Source organism: Rosa chinensis, chromosome 7 (assembly GCF_002994745.2).
Source record: "Rosa chinensis cultivar Old Blush chromosome 7, RchiOBHm-V2, whole genome shotgun sequence".
NCBI classification, from domain to species: domain Eukaryota; kingdom Viridiplantae; phylum Streptophyta; class Magnoliopsida; order Rosales; family Rosaceae; genus Rosa; species Rosa chinensis.
In genome coordinates this window covers 15,662,040-15,683,150 of record NC_037094.1, presented here as the reverse complement: position 1 = coordinate 15,683,150, position 21,111 = coordinate 15,662,040, and the positions used below count along the sequence as shown (strand labels likewise).

General features: G+C 37.1%; 3 protein-coding genes across 5 annotated transcripts; all 3 read right to left on the bottom strand.

Annotated features, from left to right (window-relative positions):
- Positions 1 to 1,384: 1,384 nt before the first annotated feature.
- On the bottom strand, positions 1,385 to 2,394 carry LOC121050610 (FBD-associated F-box protein At5g22730-like). The gene is made up of 3 exons (XM_040511344.1): positions 2,110 to 2,394; positions 1,884 to 1,962; positions 1,385 to 1,740 (listed from the first exon to the last, which is right to left on the bottom strand). The coding sequence occupies exons 1-3, from the start codon at positions 2,392 to 2,394 to the stop codon at positions 1,385 to 1,387; spliced, it is 720 nt and encodes a 239-aa protein (XP_040367278.1).
- A 280-nt stretch (positions 2,395 to 2,674) lies between these two features.
- On the bottom strand, positions 2,675 to 4,896 carry LOC112179511 (putative pre-16S rRNA nuclease). Its single transcript, XM_024317942.2, has 6 exons — positions 4,620 to 4,896; positions 4,478 to 4,535; positions 4,325 to 4,393; positions 4,146 to 4,241; positions 3,524 to 3,613; positions 2,675 to 2,963 (listed from the first exon to the last, which is right to left on the bottom strand). Exons 1-6 carry the CDS (start codon positions 4,769 to 4,771, stop codon positions 2,892 to 2,894), a joined length of 537 nt encoding a protein of 178 aa, XP_024173710.1. The 5' UTR covers positions 4,772 to 4,896; the 3' UTR covers positions 2,675 to 2,891.
- A 752-nt stretch (positions 4,897 to 5,648) lies between these two features.
- LOC112180802 (lysine-specific demethylase 5D) lies at positions 5,649 to 20,360 on the bottom strand. Of its 3 annotated transcripts, XM_024319369.2 has the most exons (33): positions 18,729 to 20,360; positions 17,485 to 17,542; positions 17,026 to 17,148; positions 16,311 to 16,368; positions 16,074 to 16,210; positions 15,146 to 15,304; positions 14,971 to 15,057; positions 14,642 to 14,824; positions 14,309 to 14,461; positions 14,030 to 14,221; positions 13,858 to 13,923; positions 13,368 to 13,463; positions 13,053 to 13,139; positions 12,744 to 12,860; positions 12,447 to 12,654; positions 12,299 to 12,363; positions 11,995 to 12,053; positions 11,771 to 11,902; positions 11,518 to 11,677; positions 11,105 to 11,440; positions 10,471 to 10,653; positions 10,309 to 10,370; positions 8,916 to 8,994; positions 8,417 to 8,560; positions 8,175 to 8,308; positions 7,851 to 7,965; positions 7,691 to 7,764; positions 7,445 to 7,589; positions 7,122 to 7,271; positions 6,670 to 6,765; positions 6,495 to 6,590; positions 6,216 to 6,415; positions 5,649 to 6,119 (listed from the first exon to the last, which is right to left on the bottom strand). In XM_024319369.2, exons 1-33 carry the CDS (start codon positions 20,078 to 20,080, stop codon positions 5,870 to 5,872), a joined length of 5,556 nt encoding a protein of 1,851 aa, XP_024175137.1. In that variant the 5' UTR covers positions 20,081 to 20,360; the 3' UTR covers positions 5,649 to 5,869. The 3 variants fall into 3 exon arrangements, with proteins under 3 accessions (XP_024175137.1, XP_040365884.1, XP_040365885.1); XM_040509950.1 differs by lacking the exon at positions 11,771 to 11,902 and having other exon boundaries at positions 11,962 to 12,053; positions 18,729 to 20,080; XM_040509951.1 differs by lacking the exons at positions 5,649 to 6,119; positions 6,216 to 6,415; positions 6,495 to 6,590; positions 6,670 to 6,765; positions 7,122 to 7,271 and having other exon boundaries at positions 7,469 to 7,589; positions 7,851 to 7,945; positions 18,729 to 20,080.
- Positions 20,361 to 21,111: the final 751 nt, after the last annotated feature.

Sequence of the window (21,111 nt, the reverse complement as noted above, 5' to 3'; positions counted from 1 at the left end):
ATTGGCCTCCGGCGGGCCTCCGTCAGTATTTTTTATTATATAATTATAATCTTCAATAAGTTTTTATATATTTTTCTTCGCCAACACTATAAAAGAAAATATTGTAGTTTAGTGGTAAGGGAACCTAGTGGCCTTGTTTTTGAAATATCCCACCCAAGTTCAATTCACAGTTTGTTCAATTCACTTTGCCCGTCTTTTTTTTTGTTTTTTGTTTTTTGTTTTTTGTTTTTCTGGTTTACTTTGCTTTTTCTTTTATTTTTCTGGTTTCTTTTGGTATAATCACCTTTAGTTCCTTTTCTTTTTTATGGTTACTAATGTATATGAGTTTAATTTATTTTGCCCCTTATAATTTAAGAAAACAATATACAAGTAACTATGTAAGAAACTACTATATGAAAAACAAATTTCATTAGTGAACAAACAATAATCGAACACCCATTTATGAGGTCACATTTTTACTATTCGCCTCAGACGTCTAAAATGTCAAGACCGGCCCTGAATCTTTCCTTGCTCCAACCAGTTCTTCACAACCTATTGTATCATCAATGCCATCATTCTCAAACATGTTCAATGATTCACTAACAGTGAGGTCCAAGTCATATGCAAGGAAGCCACCTATGAGGTCTGACTCTATTAAAGGACCAAAAGATGCCAACAAGAAGGTTTGGAGGCCTTGAACCTACCATGGAGCTTTGCTACCCATCTTTTGTTAATTGACTGCATTTGGGCAGTTTTGTCAGTTAACCGTGTAGTATTAAGGGTGTATTTTGTAACTTGACTTCATTGACGTTTGCTCAAGACTCTGAACAAAATTATGATGACTGATATATATATTGTGAGGTTCCAGTTTGTGTTTTCATAATCAGCTGATGTATTGAAATTGAAGTGTAATATCATTATCAGCTTTTAGTTATCTTGTATTCAATAGAATGGAGAGAAGCTGAACTTAGGTTTCAAACGTGCAGATTGCCAAGAGAGATGCATAATTATGGTGGAAAGACGAATGCAAAAAAAAAAATGGTGAGAAAACTAGAATAATTTGGAGGGAAAATTTATTGTTTTGGAGGGAATTCTGGGTTTTGTCGAATGAATGAGAAAATGGCGGTTGATCAACAGTGAATGGACTAGAATACCCCTGCTTTTGGGTGTGCTGTCATTTTTTTATTTTAGAAATAGACTGAAGTAGAAAAGTGTAAGACGTGGTAATAGTTCAGTGACTAATGTGATATATTTGAAACTTCAGTGACTAAAGTGTCGAATGTGTTAAAGTTCAGTGACCATTTGTGGAATTTTCCCTTCCAATAATAGTAAACTTTGCGGGTCATTCTTGTGAGAAATAGGAGGATCCTGGTCTAAAGTTACATACCCAAAAGGAGGATCCTGGTCAGATAATTATCCGAAATTCAATCTCACATGTCTTGGAACCCCTTGGGAACTTTGAAAATTTCGACCATAAGGCAGTAGGAGACCGTGACTTCATCTCTTTGTTTTCACTGAAGTGAGTATGAATAGTCACCCTATTCAAAGCCTTGCCATGCTTCACCAAGTACTTTGCCACTTCCATGTCATTTGGACACCCCTTGAAATCCCATAGGCAAATAGTCTTGAGGTGTGAAACCAAACAAATGTTTGCAAATTCTGGTGCACCCCATTCATGTACAAGAACATCCTCATTGTCGTCATCACAATATTTGTAGTCCCAAACATGATTGAAAATAAGTGAGTTGAATTGAACCCTATCTAAATTATACCGGTATCATTTGTCACTAGAGACATTCCAGATATACTTACATTTGCACACCGAAGATGTTTCCTATTCGGTGATATCTTGAGATGTTCCAAATTTGGTGATATCTTGAGCAAAGTTGTCAGCAATTGCAAACATCGACAAGTTTGAAGTTGCAGCTCCAAATGGTTCAAATCATTAAATGTAGGCAGACGTTGATATCCATCCCCAAGAGCCTACAGATATGATGAAGTAAATAGATCAGTCAGAGACTACTAAAATTAAAAATTTCCTCAACATCATATAGTAATCCATTGAGAAATACCAGTATATAAAGGAAAAAGGTTACCACCCACTGCAGGAACAAGTTAGAGCATACTTACGACCAAAATTGGAGCTGAAACTGTCAAGTATTTAGCATTACAAATATCTGCAAAAAGCTGGCATATGCGATCAGCGAGGCCAAGAAAATATTCACGGTCCACAAGCTGTTTCACATCTAAGAAATCTATCTTGACTTTCCTCAGACATTTGGTATTCTTCAAAGAACAGCTAACCAGAAAATCATAGTAGATGTCTAACTCTTCAAGATTTGGAGCATCAACACTGACAAAAATTTGGCACCCATAATTTTCATAATCCTCAAAATGATTTGCAGCAGCTATCATAGCAAATTTATGGACAACGAAGCTAATTTGCAGTCTTTTGAGCCAAATATATATATATATATCTTATCCAGAGCGAGGTTAGGGTTTATGGTCACTTTTCGGTCGCATATCCACATCTCAATCATTTAATTTTTAGGTACTAATATATAAATCATCTCTGCAAAATTTCAACCAAATTGATGGTCGTTAAGGCATTGATAATTGCCTTAAAGCTAGTACGGTTCAGGTTGAAAAGATTCAGTTCGTCCATTGATCTAAGCGAGTTACTTATTCATAACTAATTACTAATAGCATTGCGTTATATTAAAGCAGTGGCAAATTTGCTGATAATTCATACAAGTAGTTTGAGATTTTGGGGGAAGGAAAGAACTTCAAATGATGTACAAAGTTAGGTTTCCTTGAGAGAGAGTTCCCTACACTACAATTTAATGAATTTATGAAAGGATAAATCGGAGTCATCTGCTAAAACTGTCATCTGTCTTTGCCAACTGATTTGTTCATGAGGAGTTCAGCAAAGGTGATGGCTTTTGATCCAACGTCAGCTTCCTGTTCACATAATCCAGGTACCCCTGCCAAATGAGAGAAAATTGATTTATTATACCCCACCAAAACTCCAAAAGAGCTAATGACCGAATGAACTAAGAACTGATTAGATTGTGCAATTTTTTTTTTTTTTTTTTTTTTTTTTAAGGAGAAAGGGATTAGGCGATATTAGTTCCTCGGAGACAGACAATGTAGGGCACAAGTCCCACCCTCAAACCCGAAGGTGAAGGGTCTGCCCCACTCTGGGAACCCACCGCCCGTCCCCCAACTCAATTTATTAAAATAAAGAAGAAAAATACATCGTCCAAGAGATAAAACACAATTAACAACGAAATAAAAGAGAGGGAAACTTCCCCCTCATGAACAAATCTACAAAAAGAAAAAACCAGCCACATAAGTGAAAACTGGACACACGAAATATGCCAGAATTGTGGTTGCGCCTGCATGTAGATGCATAGATTGTGCAATGTTCCAAGTGTTGTATACTCGAAGCAACCAAAAATTTAGATTTTTTCTTCATTGTTATGCAGTACAACCCATCATTTTTCAATGATTCTATGTAACAAAAGAGAACTTACAACACTACCTGGAGTATACCAACAGCAGCAAACTTGTCAACAATTGTCTTTGACTGAACCGGATGGAAACTCAAAGGCTTTAGCAGTAATTCGACATTCTGTGTTCAGCAAATTAATAGTTCAGGTTTCTATCTAGATCAGTTACATACAAGCAATTTGCAGTAATAGCCTAGACTAGCTTTAAAGCTGGTTTTCTGCTACCACTCAGAGTGAGAGCAACATCTTCAACAGTTGCAAGTAAAATGCAACTTGAGGGGTATGAAATTGAAATGGGAGTATATGGAACACATCCAAGTTGGCACCAGTGCCATACTGATGAACTGATATCATCAGTATTGTTGTGCTATGCCATGACTTGCAATATTCACCATTACCCAGATTTGAGAAGAAAATCCTCAAGCTAAATGCTCCAAACTTAGAAATAAAGCACTCGTCCCAAGTGTGAAACTTGAGGGCTATCAAATTAACATGGGACACATCCAACTGATCCAAGTTAGAAGCAGTGGCCATACTTATGAACTTCTACCATCAGTAATCAGTATATGATAACATGTCGTGCTTGCATGATATCGGAATCTTCATATAATATAGCCAGTGTTTAAACAATTCTCTCAAGTTAAATGCACCAACCTTTGAAGTAAAGCACTCGTCCCAATACGTATACTTGATGCCTTCAAGTTTTCTCGTCTTACAGAGATCCTCAATCAGAAGCTTCACTTGGACAGCCTAACACAAACAGAAGCAAATCAGGTGACGCAGAGAAAAAAAATTGAGTGTCCGTATAGATAACTCAGGTTAAGAATGCACACTTCAGGAGTGCCTCGCTGTCTGTCGAAAGGGTAGCCAACAACGAAGCCCACCAGAGAAAGCTTAGACACCTGCATACAAAAAACAAAAGCAAATAATAGTAAACTGACTTCATAGTACTACTGAAATTCCAAAAAAAAAAAAAAAAAACTCACCAGGCTCTGGAAATCAGAGGCCATCAGGTCCAGGGTTGATTTCTTCCTAAGCAGAACACTGCGGACCATTGCAATCAACTCACTCAGCCTTAAATCACAAACAGATGAACACTGGAGAGGAAATTGAATTGGAGGGGAGTACCTTAAAGGGGAGGCGATTTTGTTATCGAGGTCGGAAACGGCGAGGCCGACGTACTTGTCGCCGACGTCCAAACCGAGCAAGCGGCCGCTGCGTTGGACAGCTTTGGTCTTGTGCAAATCCAGGAACATGTTCAAGGGCCTCACGTACTTCATATCTGCGCCGCCGCCTTCGTCAAATTCACTGACGCATTTCGTCGAACACTTGGTGGACGCTCAGAATTTGCCCGGGACGTTATAAGAGGGGAAATGAAAATGGGTCGGACCAGGACCCGCGCAGATAATTGGGCCACATGAGCTTGGACCCAGCCTATTTTAGTGTAGTATTTACTCTTTTCCTTTCTCAAGAAAATAATTTTTTTTGCGAGTAATGCTAAGTGAATCAAAATTTTAAACACAAGCTGAGTAAAATCTAAATCATCACAAAATTTCATATCAAATCAACTGACACATTAGATAAGATGAAAATGTTCCCCTGGTCAGGAATTGTGTAGTCACTCACCGTCTGATTTCAATCAGACGGTTGACAGCTAAGTGATAAGATCTGTGGTGAGAGTTGTCAACCGTCCGATTGAAATCAGACGGTGAGTGACCACACAATCCCTAGTCAGCTAGGGGAACGGGACTGTAAGATAAGATGTAATGCAATTCACCTAACATTATTTTTTTTCTTACTTTATTTAGGAATTTAAAAATTTTGAGATTATTTTTTCTTTCATCAGAGGAAGGATTTCTTTTTTTTTTCTTTTCTTTATTCAAGATGAAAGATTTAAACTCGAAACCGAAGACTTGAAGAGAAATGCGGCAACGACAATACTCGCTGGGGAATTGGGGACTTGTATAAAAATGTTGGTCCTCACAAGTCACAAGTGGCCATGTGTGAAATCTGAGTACCATGTTATTATGTGGCAGTATATCCTAAATCTCCATTGCTGATACAATCTCTCATTTGCATAAATTGAACTTTGCATTATAATTGTTCTCTGTTATAACATTTAGCTAATACGACATTTGAAGCAGTTATCCACCCTGATTCAAAATTGGGAGTAAAAATCTCCATTGCTAATCCAACCTCAATTGCAGTTGCAGCTATATTATCAAAACCCTACCCGCGGCCAGGCACGAGCAAGCAACTCAAATGATTTTTGTTTCCCCTACTTACTGAATAAGAAATTAGGGCTATCTAATTGAGCTAAAAGCAATTATAATCAATGAATAAATTAAATAATGGCTAAACAATCAATTTCCATGTACTCATAGTTGCAAATGAGAAAATAGAGAGAGACTATCAAGCTCAGCTCGTTTTTTAGCCGCCCTTCTGAAAGGCTTCCGATTTCGCCACCATAAACGGTCTATCCCACTAGAAGACCTAAAAACATTGGCGTCATCTGTTCTTGCAACCATCTTTTGTGTTGCAATAAACTCATCTTTGTTTGGGCTCATCCTGGGCTTTGTGTGCTTAGGTGAGGGTGTTTTTGGTTCTACAAATTTGGCATCAGCACATCTGCAAAGGAGTGTACAGGTAAAACAAGTTACTGAAAAGACACAAAGGTGTAATAACAATAGGACGAAGGCTACATTTTACAGGGATCAGACTGACCTCTCACTATCAACTACTGCTGATGAAGACAATGTCTCTGCTAGAGGCTCACATGCAGGGCAAATGTAAACCTTCGGTGTGGAACGTAATTTCACACAACCAAAGTGATACCACTCATCACACTTGTCACATGCAATCATTGCTCTCTTATCATAAGGCTTTCTACATATGCAATAAAGCATACTCCGATCTTTCAATAGCTGCACCATCAAACATAGTTTTGAGCATAGTTACTACAAAAGCGAGGACACACAATTAAGAAAAGGCCAAGTCTGTTACCTTAAGTTCCTTCTCTACAAGAACAGGTAAGTTTTCACCCTCAGAAATAAGTTCAAAAACTTTCTCCAGAGGGAGAGCCCCAGAATCAGCAGCAACCTGTGCACATAAAGAACAGCACAAAATAAGAGAGACAGAGAGAGACAGAGAGAGAGAGAGAGATTAGCAATGCTCTAACCTTCTTAGCCTTATCTGCCCACTGCAAGCCACTGCACTTCAGTTCCGTAAGTTTTTGCTTAAAGTAATCTTCAGGTGGAATGTTCACGGCCACTCTCTACCACATATTGCAAACAAAACTCAGCATCATGAACACATTAGAGCACAACATAAATAATTGCTCGAACAAAAACTAAACCACATACATAATTGCATTCTAGCTTTCTTAGGAACCATACACAAAGTTTAGGGTTTGTACAACTTAGTATAGCGTGGCTCAACTTTCGAAATATGTTTAATTTCTATCCATATACCGGACATAACAAAGAAACTGCCGACCAATTCCAAGCCTAGTGCCAACCATTATACTAAAATTTCAACAGATAGTATTACGGAATTGCTGCACAAGAAATACATTTTGAGAAATAAGAACTCGCTTTAAATTAACTAATACCAGCAGGCTGCAGCATATACCTCTTTTAAATGCTGTTGAATCTGTTGGATTGTGGGCTTTTGTGAACCCTCGAGTAATCTATGAACTTTGACTTTCCACAAGTATCTTGATATTGCCAATGTAAGGTTGCAATAACCTTCATCGTCATAAAAACCTCCCAACTCTATGGCCTGCATAACAAACCAATTTTTAATCAGAAGGCATTCAAACTTCTGCCTATATGGCAGTTCATTTCCCATCAAGAGATTTTTGATGTGGTAAAAGATGGCAAATGGGGTAGCAGAGGGAGGGGTACGTTCTTTAAAGAAAACAGTTGTACACTATAACAAGCTCCTTCAGATACCTTTAAAGCAGTGGCTAGTTTTTCGAAGAGGACACTCAGATCTTTGTCCGAATAAGCTAATGCAAAACCCACTATTCCTTCCAAGTGTCTCTTGCATTCCCGAGCTTGCTTCAAAACCTCTTTCAACATCTTTCTTTCTTCCATACTGTGAGTACATAATTATAGTGAGAATTCCTGAATCTTATTGAAGTATAACTAAACAAATCGTTATTACTGCAAGAAGTGCTTCATAGTAGAGTTAATTACCAAACACAGAAATCCTCTTCATCAGATAAGAGTTCAATAATCTTTTGCAGTGCTGGACGAGCTCCTCCAAATCCCTATTCCACGACATAAAAGGAATCTTAAAATACATAGATACAACCATACAAGTTCCTTCCAAAAGTGATTAAAAACTAACACATACCCGAGGACTTCCTCCATTTTGCAAAGTTCCAGATACTAGATACTGGCAACACAGGCACACATATGCTGACTGTTTCCCATCTACTGTCAAAGATCCTAGGCACCGCAAATGGTAGCTGTTCATAAAAAGATATCGATTTGTAACAGCGGAAAAACTCTAGCAAGAATTGATTTCTTGTTTAAAATTGCTTGCAGCAAGAATATATGATTTAAGTGCAAATGTAGGATTCATGTATCAACGACTGTCAAAATATTAAAAGTACTAATAACAACATTTTAAAGTCAAAGAACCTGCCAAATAACAGAATAACAATAAATACCTTACCATTCCTTGCACAAAGAACAGGTAAGAAACTCCTGATCCAGAGAACCAATGGAGCAGCACGCATAAGAACCTTCCTCTTTCAAACCATGTGCCTTGTCATATATATGCAGAGATCTATCCAGATTATGTCGTATCTGTGAACCATTAAAAACAGTTTATTAAGTATCTAGGTTGGTTCTTGATGACTCACAAAGTCATAATGCAGACATATGAAAATGGAATAACAAATTTTAATTTGAAACCTTTTCTAGAGAACCAAGCAGTGAATTCTCCTCTACAATCCTGAAAATATCCATGCATTGTCGCTTCCACTTCTGAACCCTTTCAACTTCAGATAATATTGAATCTAGTTCTGGGCAATAGAAAGCACCAGCAATCCCAAGCTCCTGAATGTAATATTAGATACATTTGGAATTCATTCATGTCAATTACATAAATACTCTAAGAAAGGAAAATGACAAAAGCTTTACAACAGGTCACCAAGCCCAAGTATTGTACACTTCAACAATCATAGATCACGAAGCCTAAGTATTGTACACTTCAACATCCAAATTTGTTGCATCGAAAAGAAAGTATCTGCATGACTTCAAGATTGCAACTACCTACCCAATAAGCAGCAAGGGTTTGGTCTAATCTTACTATCCTATAGAAATAGTTACCCATCATTACAAAATTACCACAAAAAAAAACAAGTCATCTGAAGCAGTAAATCATGTACATGCACATGAATAAATATAATACCTTTAGCTGTAATATAACAGACCAAGATCGTTCCCCCAGCCTTAGGCTGAAAAATTGATGCACTTGCTCTAGCCAAGACCTACAACACAGATGATTTGATACTTAAGAAAATGAAAGTGAAGATCTTTTCAACTATTGAAAGCCACTGAGTAACCTGAATATAACCAAAGTAATGTATACTAAGATCCAACGGTCATATTGATCAAGAGGATTAAAAAGGTGTGACGGATCACTTCAGGAAATAACAAGATATGAGCAGACACGAAGCCACTGGCTCAAGCAGTACCCTTGAAGTTCTAAAATACAAGTTTTGAGACTGGTAGTGTTCACTCTCTACAAATTTTATTTATTTTTAAGAGAAACGAATCCTTCAATGTTATTAAATATTAAATATCAAAGAATTGCTACTATATCAATTATATATTGAACCACTAGAATCCAATGTCAACTATTTCTATCACAGCCGCTAGCAGGACCAATATAATCTTACCAAATGAATATATAAACTTTGGAAAGTAAATAAACACATAATTAGAAAACGCATAACCATCCCCTCACAGATGACATAATTGGGAGTCCTCAACACACCCCCTGCTGTCATACCATGCAGAAATTAAAACACCCAATTGGCAATGGATGGAGATCTTTTAAATCTTTTACTAGGTTTTATATTCCCGGTGTGGGATGCTCTCAGTTAATAGATGCATTCTCTCTATGTGTCATAGTGCTTAAGATATAGCTTCATTCATGCAGCTCAAGTGGAATCATCAATAGATTCTGCAATAACTTGGACTTGTAGCAAGCATGAATTGCATGGCTACTTATCAAGGTTACAAAATTATGTAGTGCATTATAAGCAATGGAACAATGTGTCCAAAGTCCTCCAATTGAAAAATTAAGTGATTTCATTTAGGGCTAAATACTAGTTACTACCCTGCGGTTTAGGTCCAAAATCAATTCAGTCTCTAGACTTCTAATTTCATCAAAAACACCCCTGCATTTTCAATTTTGATCTAATAGGTCTAATTCGTTAATATTATGTTATGGGTTCAAGTTATAGTTGGCATATTTGTTGAAAAGCTATTTATCTAATAGATTTCTAATAGTGGATCTGACTCCTAAATTGACTATGCAGGTCATCTCAACACCACATCATAAAACATAGGCCATATATGAGCCACGTCAACAAGTTAAATGACTCAATTGTCGGAAGTCTAATAAATTGGACCTATTAGATCAAAATTGAAAGTACAAGGGTGTTCTTAATGAAATTAGAAGTTTAGGGACTGAATTGATTTTGGACCCAAATTACAGGGTAGTAATCAGTATTTAGCCCTTTCATTTAACAATGTAAAGCGAAAATAAAAAATAGGTCGAAGACATGAATACTTACTTATGTCTCTCAATGGCAGTTTCAATTTGAGTAACTGTCAGAGGGAAGGAGATACTAATACTCTGCAAACATAAAAAGATATAACTTAGTTACTTGAGTATTAAATCATCCAGGTCAGTTGAGTTAAATACGAAAAAGTAACAAAGGGAGCAAAAATTGCACCTGGGAATCAGTAAGAACTTCTTCAGCTTCACTCAACTTGCATCTTGTAGAATTCCTAGATGCAGAAATAATCTTTGTAGCTTGCCTAAGCCATTTGACTCCTTCAAACAACAAGTCACAGAGTGCACCAGAGGCATTTGTACAACATGAAGTCTCTGCATCACTCATCAAACTCTCAACATCCTACAAGGAAAAGAAGAAGTCTCCGTAAGCTTGCTAATCTGAAAGACATGTAATAAGATAATCAAACTACCAAAAACGAGAAAGAAAAAGGAACTTCTATTATACATTTTGGCAGTTAAACACACAAAAACACAAACTGAAGCCTGATGCATACAGATGGCATACATCTTCAACCATGCAAACTAAGGTGGCATAATAATGGTGTTATCATTTGAATGTTGATCTATAGCAATTGTTGTTGGAAGCTTAAGGCAAAATGTGGGAGGATAAAGTCATGGGAGTATTTAAGTCTGGTGAGATCTCTTATAAGATAAAATGCATTCAGTAGAGAAACATAAGGCTTTTGAATGATAACTAGTAGATAAGCATCAAACCACGTGTTCACTTTATTGACAGATATATCACAAGCATGAAAAACAAAATTGATTGTTACAGGAATAAAAAGTTTCACCTCAAGAGTAGGAGCAGCAGAGCAGAAAGAGATAGCCTTCTTACACCATTGCAGCAGAGAACAAGCATCCTTGAGTTTTGCAAGCTCAACAAAGTCAAAAGTAAGAGATAAACCAGTGTTTTCCATGGATCCTATTCTTGCAAGTACATTTTCAATCTTGGAAATAAGTCCCTCACTTATCCCCTCACCAATGGCCGTCATATCCAATAGGCATCTTGAATCTTGCAGTAGAGAGCAAGCATCATGCTCCCATTCCTCACAGTTCACCAAAACAGTCTCAAGAATCTTAATTTCTTTCATAGATACTTTAAGATTCTTCGACTCAGAAATCAACTCCTGCAACATTAGAGCATATTGTTATAATCCAAAGCTTACCAACTTTTAACAAAGAAAATAAAGTAGACATCCAGAACCTTCAAGGTGTGAACTTTCAGCAAAGAACTTGAGCCAGATTCCAACGAAGAACAATGCACAAGAAACGGCTCAGATCTACTCAACCAGGCCATAGCCTTTGATAGTGCCTCCTTGACATCAAGGAGAGAAGGTAAAGTCACATGTATGTTTTCCGAACTCCTAAAACATTAAAGTCACTGTTAGAACCAGCAAATTAACTTATCCATGAAACCTCAAGATGATAAACAAGAACATTTGAAGTATGTGAAAAACCTAAGAACATCCTCAAAGTCAGAAATTTGAGCTCCATGTGCAAGAATATATTTTGCTCTTTCCTCCCATTGGATGGCAGCATCAAGTACTTTGGACATATCAACATATATTTGTTCTCCCTCAATATGTAAACTGAAAGGGACATACCAATTGAAGGAGGGTCAATGCAAAAACACAGCAGTTTTACTCACACATAACAGGAATCAAGGGGTAAAGAGGCCCACCCTTGTGCATCCACCATCACTTCTTGAATGAAGTCCAGAGACAATTTCGATTCTCGTGTCTGTATTGATGACATGTAACATATACAAAGTAAGCACTGGATTGAAGTTCAAGCACAGCAAAGTAGGAAAAGGAAAGATAAAAAAAAAGCAGCGGAAAAATAGAGCAAGGGAGGAAGAAAAAACATGAACTAATAGTAAATTACACTAAAGAAAACACAAAAGCAGGGAGAAAGGAGTAGGAGCGATGGGTAAACTAATAGAAAGAGGGGAGGAGGAGAAGAAAGATGAACTAATAGTAAGTTACCCTCAAAGCCTTTTCCCTGCACTGAGCCTTTTTCAACTCAAACTCAACCAAAGGCATCTGATCAACTGATTAAAAAAACAAAGCTACTGTTAGAATAATATCAATCTATTCTTACGTGACTACTGACAAAGATAGCATTTGCCACAACCTTGGATTTTCAAAGTTGCCCCATCCTTTAGAATGTGCTCTAACTCATCAACTACATTATGTTGATCCTCTCTTTCATGAACTTTCATAAGAACAGCTTCAAAGCGAGCATTCCAAGAAACAGCATCAGTGTGGTACTGCCTCAAAAGCTTCAACTCTGGTATGTTGACAGTAAAAGCATCCCATTCTAGAAGAAGCACCTCAATATCCTGCAAAAGCCCTACCTTTATAAATACGAGTACTTGAAAATAAAAAATAAAAAATCTATGGGGGGTAACATATTAAACATTTGTCTAACCTTGAGGCCAATAGGACCTTTCAAAATTTCAACACATTGAGCTCGACATGAATCAGCTTTCCATACCATATCAGAAAGCATTTCTATCTGTGGGAGTTGAACTTCGATTTCTGGGATCTGTTTATTATAATCAGTTTTTTCAAATCACCATGGATAAAGAAAATAAAAAACAACCAAAAAAATTTGTATGCATTTGATCACTGTTTCTGACGATAGATAAATAATAACAATAATAATAAAGAGTCCAGAAATTGAAAAAAGAAATAAGATAACCAAATTTCAGCTAAAAACAGCATTTTAAAGTCATACCTCCAATTTCAACTTGTAAAGAACATCAAGCTCAATTGCAGCAGGCTGTTTCTCCGAGATGCATTTTGTTATGCCTTCTATCCAAACCTGCCCCGATGATGAAGCCAGATTATCAACATTAGTTTGCCATAAGCTGAAACAATCTAGTAATTCAGACCAAAAAAAAAAAAACAAATAGAAAAGAAACAATCTACTAATAATACTTTGTATAACTAGTAGTCCATTACAAGCATTAGCATCCATACTGTTGCGAACTCATCATAGACAAGTCGATCAGACAAGTTTTAGAGCAATTTATAATCTGAAGTAAATTACCTTTGCAGATGAAATTTTGTGTTGTAACCTTTCACTTTCTTTTACATAAATAGGGAACTCACAAACTCTGTAGTACAACAATTCCAACTCAGGGATCTGCAGTATACAACAAATTTCAATACATTATGACTGAAGTAAATCAGACATCAGAATATAATTGAATGGTGCGATGACTTGACAGTTTTAGAAGCTCTTGCAATATAATCATATAACTATTACACTCTGATCTTGAATGAAATTAGAATGACACAAAAGTTCATCTTTAAAATATTGTCAAAAGATGATATGTAGACTGAGAAGGGAGAGAAAGTACGAGTGGTATACAACATAGGAAGAAAGTTAAGTGTAAGAAAAAATTGAGATTTGAACTAAGAGTCTAGTGGTTGTTATTACTCTTTTCTAAACTACCATGAATAAAAATAGGGTTTCACTTAATGTATTACTAAATATTGATATTGATAAAACAGCATGCAACATTATATAGTCATACTTTTGGGCATGAAGACATAGCAGTATTGATTTCCTCTATCAGTATCCTTGCCTTTTCAGCATAATCCTGTATAAAAGATAAACAAACAAAAAGAGCACATCCGGGTAAGTTCTACAATGGTACACCAAGGATAAGATCAAAGTAAAATTACAACTACTCAGTAAACTGTAACCTTCAAAATAAGATGCCCAGGCTCATCACAGGGCAACAAATCAAAACTCAGCAACTCATTGATATATTCCAAGTGAATCTTCTCTATATCTTTGTCGCGATGAGATGACCAACTTTCAATTTTAGATACAGACTTTCTCACACCCTCTGCCCATTTCCGAGCTTCTTTCAAATTATTTGCCATTTCCCGAACCTATATTCCGAATTTAAAGGAAATGAAAATCATTTTGGTGAAGTGAAAATTTGAAAGCAACATAAGTAAGAAACAATTACAACTTACATTATTCATCTCTGAACCAGCCCAAACAAATTGTTCAGCTTCTTTCAATATAGTAACATAGTCTTCTCTGGAAAACCGACTATGGAAAATCTTGGATGAGCGCAAAAGCCATTTGTCCGCAAGTTGAGCAAAATTAACATGAGCACCCTTGACCTACACACATTACATTGTCTCAGAAAACTAATATGCATTCAAAAATCCACGTATTAATAAATGAGGGCATATGAAGCAGTTAGGCGCCACATTGGTTTATTAGCTTACTTGGAAACAAATGTTTAGCACAGCATGAACTATTAGCATTTAGCAAAATAACATTTTTTAGATAGTGTATACCTTTTTTGTTAAAGCACTTGGTTCATTGGAGCATTGGAGTTGTCTTTTTTTTGTTCTACTTTGTGCTGTCTCCTCACCACAATGTTTATCCATTGCAAGCACCAAGTCATGCAATTCTGCAAGTGTATGGCGATAGTGAAGACGGAGTCTGCTGGATTTGCATTCACAAAGACGTTCTGAGTGCTGCACAATAGGCAAATATTTTCAGTCCAACACCTTTCTTAAATTAGGGTGAGTTTTTGGTAAATAAATGCAAGAGTGATATGAACTGGAAATATAATTTATGTTTAAATTGACCTTCCGCACAACTGAGTCTGAGAATCACATACCTCCAGACATACAAATGTGGATGGTCGACAATGACAAACCACACCAGAGAGGTAAAGATATTGCTGGCATATAATGCACGTACGATCCTACAAAAAAAAAAGTGGGAAACAGATATAAATATAATTGCACAGCATGATTTCAAAACACAAGGTCTGAATGCACTGTGGCAAATACCTCCTCAGTACCAACATATTCAGGGAACTTCCGAGAAGACATAAGAGATGATTTGGTGATTCCTTTTTTCCAAAGGCGCTCTCTCCAGGTTTTCTCCTTGTTATATATTCTTATCAATTCTTTCTTCAAATAAGGTGATACTCTGCTGTCACAGCCACTCTGCTTAAACCAAATCAATATTAAGCACATGACACATACAATCAACTTACTTAAAGGCAGAGCAATAAACCACCTATAGTTATAAACTGATGATAAAAGAGACACTTTTGAAGCATTTCTATGAGCAGCAAGGAAAAAAAAATTGCTACTCAAAACATGGCATACAAAATATATTAATATATGATTAAATGTAGGATAAGTAACCCTTGGGCTACGCCAGTCCACACTACTATGACTTCATTCAGAAGACGTACAAACATCCAACATCAGCCTACATAATATAGCCAGTGAGTAGCATAAAACTTACATTTTAGAACAAAAGCTATATGCCAAGAGGTCCAAAATAAAGGTTGTCTGGTAGGACAAAACTCACAAATAGCAAACAAACAAGCCTTGGAATTATTTTGTATTGTTCATCGTCCCATAATATCATAAATTGTCAAAAGTTGCATTTGAGGATTGAAATCCATTTGGAAACATCAGCAGCGAATCATAGACAGCTGACCCAATAATTGAAGCTTCCCCAAAAACACAAAACATGAAGGAGATAATATTAATATATACCACAACAACTGCTTTGTCTTTTTAAAGAAACTGAAATAATGAATTTTGATGAGCTAGTGTCAGGTATCAATTGTATGCATATGTATACTGAACAACGGAAAAATTGGAGTATCCATCACCTCCAAAACAGGCTTGTACTCTTTAGTAAATATCTGTTGAACCTATTTTAAACGAAAAGATATTTGCATGTCAGATAATTAACAACCTTGGCTAGCACACAGACGAGCTCCTCGTGAGACAGAACTGCAGTTTTATGATAACGCTGATAGAGCCCTGCTCCAAACCCACCATGAGGTAACCAGTCAGCAGGGGCAAAATTGACAGCCTCTGCACAATTCAAACCTGGAAAAGCCGAAAGCCAAAGGGTTACCCCTGCATATGTGAATTAACTGGGCACCATCTCAATTGATCAATAGCAACTTGTAAAACTAAAATGGTATACCAAGATTAAAACCTCCATGGTAAGACCTGGGGAAGGTGATGACAAAATTTCCAGGCTCCTAACAGTATTAAAGAGTCATATCAGGTTTGAGAAAAATACACCATCAAAAGTTATTAAAAATACAGAATAAATTATTTACAAATAGAAGATAGAAGATAATATACATCCGTAAATTTTGAAGGGAAACCATTGATACTGTTATGATGTTAAAAATATATAAAAAAATAAAACACAGAGAATGATATATATTCCTAAACCATTGATACATTAATAGGGAAAATATATCTAGTTCATGCAACCTGAAGCAGGCTGCTTGGTTGTAACTTCCGTAACAACACAAACAAAACAGGTTTAACAAATTCTCAGTTTCTTCAATATTTTATATATTACAGTATCCTCATTTCAGTACCTCACCGCTTTTCCTTAACTAGAAGAAGGGAAGTAAAAAATAATAATAATAATAATAATAATAATGAAGGAAGTCTCCAGGACATGTCTATTTATAATTGCAATCTTTATCAGCACAAAAATGTAAGTTCCTATTGCTTTTCTCTATTCATATTCGTCCCAGAGAAGAATTGGGATCGGCAATCGTCCTCAAACGTCTCTAATATATTTTTTTTGAGTTATACTCTCTAATATCTATCCATCAACTAAACAGGGGAAAACAAAAACAAAAGAAGAACAGCCGATAAAGAGTTCAAAGTGCTCAAACCTGTAGGACGCTGTATACAGGAACTCCATTCTCTTGCAAAACAGATGGATTTAACATAGTGACAAGCTGAAAGAGCAAATCAGGTTGTGCATCAAAAAGATCAGGAAGACTGTTACGCATCACCTGCAGAAAATGGAAACTATAAGTCTTAAATGTGACAAAACTTAAAACTTAATACAGCCTTGGAAAGAAACAACTATTAGGTTGGCACACGATGAACCGCCGCAAAAAGTTCAACAAATGCAAGATTAGATTAATCAAAGAGTCCCTACAGAAAGAAATGAGAGGAACAATGGAAATAAAATAAAGCTCATTCCCTTGCCACAGAAATAAATTCTAAAAATTAAGAGGATACATGAATAAAACATGCAAAAATTTACAGTAAGGATGCTATTAAATGATAAATAAAGGTTATTCTAAGAACACATTCCCGAGCAATTGACACAATCAAAGAGATACCTTTTCAAAGGCACTGGCTTCACTACCAGGGACGCTGTACCAGCATTTGGGCTCTCCCCTGAGATCACAATACAAGAGTGAATACTATAACAGTGATATCACATCCAGAAGAATAAAAAGGTACAGGGGAAGATCTAATAACCAAAAGTGATGTGTGAATTTGAATGTTCACATGCCAGAATTTGTTTATCAAGGCATCAATATGGTGAAGAAAAGGGAAAGATCCATACATTATGAAGAGAAAACAAAAAAAAAAAAAATTCTATCATTTTCTCTTTTTTAATTGTTATATATGCAAATGTCCAAAGGCAACCAAGCTGCTCACTGTCAAGGACAAGATACAAAAGTCATAACCCATATACACTTAAACTATGAAGCACAAATTTTATTCAAGTCCTGAAATAATTTACTTTCTTTGCCAACAGATGCAAAGCTGTTTCTTTTCCATAAACAATGAGGCTAACAATAATACTGTAAACATGGTGTAATCTTCATCATAAGAAGGCCAAATTAGACAATAGTAGAACATGACTATAAAATGAAGCCTATAAGATGAGGCTTAAATACAAGCAAACTGATGGAAAAACTTACAAATTTACAATACTTATAATCAAAGTTTCACATCAGAAACGGCATTATCAACTACAAATACTTCAACATTTAAAACTTCACAAATGAATCTATATTCATGATGACTGAGTTGCATCAGGAGTCATCAGATAAGATTATTTAAAAGGCGTACACTAAATGTAGCTATTGTGCATATGATTCCACGAAATGTCCAGTTTCCTTTCCTTAGCTTGATCAAACAATTTTGTTAGAAACCTTCCTAAACCATTTTTGTTTAATTCTTTTCAAGGTAGAGCATCAACAGGTGCACAGAAATCAAATAATACTACTCTTATGTGCTTGGGTTCCCTGAAAAGTCAAGTTTTGTTACTGAAAAAGAAATATCTCCTTCTCATTCCCTTTCTTCTTTTTCTTTTTTTTTCTTTTTTTTTTGTTCTTTCTTAAAGTTTACTACTCATACTCAATTCTGTGTGTTTGCCGCATATCTCTCCCTCTCTTCGCTCTCTCATCACACAGACACACACACAAGTGGTAGTTGGCATCTCATCTTGCTCCACAGAATGTGGACATTCAAAGCCTCTCATGAGCATCTAACAGATAATTTATTATGCATTTAAAGCCAAAATGATCTCAATTATGATAATAAATAGTGCATGAGGTACAACAGTACATACCAGTGATGATAATTCATTGAATAAAAACAATGATCTTCAAAATGCCAGCAAAAAGATGAAAACAGCATCCCAATATAGAGCCAAGGCACCATAACACCAGTAATGTTATTATGAACAGCTCTTAGAACTGATCCTTTCAACTTGGGCAAGTTATTGAGATTCCAAGGGCTACTGCAATATTCATCCCATATCTTGGCCTCAACTGACTCTTGTCTCTGGTCATTTACACGCGGAAAACCGCTCCCATAAATGGAAGTATCCAGGTCGCTGCCATACATAACTTCAACCTCACCGATGGAACCCTCCACAATTTCCCAGAACTTTTTCTCTATTTGCACCCGAGACGCAGGTCCTGCCCCAAACCATTTCTTCTTGGCCCGATCAGCCACGCGCCTAAAAGCTTCCAGTGATAAACGCTTTCCGGGCACAAAACCAAAACAATCTTCATCAGAATTCAAGCAATCTAGGCAGTACCAATTCCCTGACGGGATCTGTTTCAAAGGCGGGGAGAGACAGTATATGTGCCACCCCTTATCACATCTATCACACAAAAGCATCACTTCCCCATGCAACCCACTTCTGCATTGCTCACATATCTGATCATGTTCCTCCTCTTCCTTCTTTAACTTTCGAACCCTAGCCCTCTCACCATCATTATTATTCGTTCGCCTCCTTTTGGAGCTAGAACATTCAGCATTATGTTCACCCTTCTTCTCCTCCTGCAAACCCCTCTTGCAACCCCTACCCCCCTCTTTATTCAGCTTATTATAATACTCCTCATACTCAACCAAATGCTCCATATACAACTGATGCAACACATGCTTCGAACACTCAGAAACCTTCCTCGCCGGCCTCACAAACCTCACAACCTCCCCCCACTTCTTCTCCTTCACAACCTTATCATACCCCCCATACCTCTTCGCAGCATTAAAAAGCTTACACAAATCCAACTCCTCCCCTTCAAAAACCACCTTCCTCCTCAACCTCTTCCCACAGTGATCCTCCAAAAATCTATTGTACTCCAACTCAAAAGTCTTCGAATCACACGACGCAGGCCTCACCTGCAACTGGTGAATAGCCTGCGTCTTCGTCGGAAATGTAAACGAATCCAAGTGCAAAGCAAATGGGGGCTTCCAGCTACTCGGCGGAACTATCCTACAAATCCCGTAGGGCTCAGCCTCAGCCCTGATCTTACATATATACTCCAAAGGATCCCTAAACTCATCCTCACTAGGATAATACACAGGTGCAGATGGTATGGTCAACGACGACCCAGACGAAGAAGACGATGAAGCACTCAAATTGGGCCCCACCACCCCCTTCTCCACAGCCCTCGGTCTTCCCTTACCCATCAACACCCCAACTCATCCAACACCACATACACATATATATCTGTATATACACACAGTCACACTTCCTAGCTTCCTATACCAAAATTAAACAAAGCATGAATCAAAATTCGAAACCCTAAAATCAAACAGAGTGGTTTTTTCTAGGGTTTGCAGCGTACCTTTTTTTTTTTCTTTTTTTTTTTTTTTTCTTGTTTTTTTTGTTGAAGGTAGAGAGAGAGAGAGAGCTAGGGAGAGTGGGTGTGGTGGTGAACTTTCTCTATTGCTGGGTTTGGTAGTCGTGTGGGGGTGATATAAAGGAGATGAGGAGTTACGTATATGGGTCTTGAAATGGTAAAATTTACGGAAATGGAACAGTACTTTGCTTCTAACTGGTTTTGAAGAAGGTTTACCTTACCTTTTTTGGGTTAGAAACTTAGAATTTTCCAATGGGCCGTATGTCTCGTCGCTTCGGTGTTTCGTTTTAGTTTGGTTTTTTTTCTGAACTGATTGTCGGGGAAATCTCCACGCGCCGCCTGCACTGTGGGATATGGATTGGGGGGGTTGGATGGACGGCAGTGATGTGGTCGTTTAGCGAACGCCAAGAGTGGGAGCGTGGTTGGGTTGCACGTGCGTGGTGAACAAGTTTGAAGGAAAACCGTACTGCACGGCTGGTTGTGTGCACACGTGTCGGATACTTACGGAGATAGAGTTGAGATCGAGTGATCAACCTCTTTCACAGGAGTTTTTTCTTTTTTTAGAGCGAATAATCAAATTGTAATATTTGTATTGAAGGCATAGATGAAGGTACAGAGTACAAAGGTTACGACAGAAGTGGTAAGAAAATTATTCCGGCCTCCGCGTAGGGTGATAGTCAGGACAAAAGTCAAAGTCCAATAACTAAGTCAGTTGGGGAAAACGGCTTTCACAAAGACAACACAAAGTAACACAAGTGATTGGTGAAGCCTCAACATTCGAAACTGCTTAGCAAAAGAGACAACGGCCAAAACAACAATTTTACCTTCCTATGGGACAAAACTTCAAACCGAGAAAAG

Excerpts from the sequence above, each read along its gene's own strand:
- LOC121050610 (XM_040511344.1), bottom strand. The coding sequence starts at position 2,394 with ATGATAGCTGCTGCAAATCATTTTGAGGATTATGAAAATTATGGGTGC. Across the intron at positions 1,963-2,109 it reads TTTCAGCTCCAATTTTGGTC|GCTCTTGGGGATGGATATCA; the intron begins GTAAGTATGCTC and ends TCATATCTGTAG. Across the intron at positions 1,741-1,883 it reads GCAACTTCAAACTTGTCGAT|ATAGGGTTCAATTCAACTCA; the intron begins GTTTGCAATTGC and ends GGTATAATTTAG.
- LOC112179511 (XM_024317942.2), bottom strand. The coding sequence starts at position 4,771 with ATGAAGTACGTGAGGCCCTTGAACATGTTCCTGGATTTGCACAAGACC. Across the intron at positions 4,242-4,324 it reads GACAGCGAGGCACTCCTGAA|GCTGTCCAAGTGAAGCTTCT; the intron begins GTGTGCATTCTT and ends TGTTTGTGTTAG. Across the intron at positions 3,614-4,145 it reads ACGAGTGCTTTACTTCAAAG|AATGTCGAATTACTGCTAAA; the intron begins GTTGGTGCATTT and ends TGCTGAACACAG.
- LOC112180802 (XM_024319369.2), bottom strand. The coding sequence starts at position 20,080 with ATGGGTAAGGGAAGACCGAGGGCTGTGGAGAAGGGGGTGGTGGGGCCC. Across the intron at positions 14,825-14,970 it reads CCACATTTGTATGTCTGGAG|CACTCAGAACGTCTTTGTGA; the intron begins GTATGTGATTCT and ends CCTATTGTGCAG. Across the intron at positions 7,966-8,174 it reads TGTTCTTTGTGCAAGGAATG|CTACCATTTGCGGTGCCTAG; the intron begins GTAAGGTATTTA and ends TTTTATGAACAG.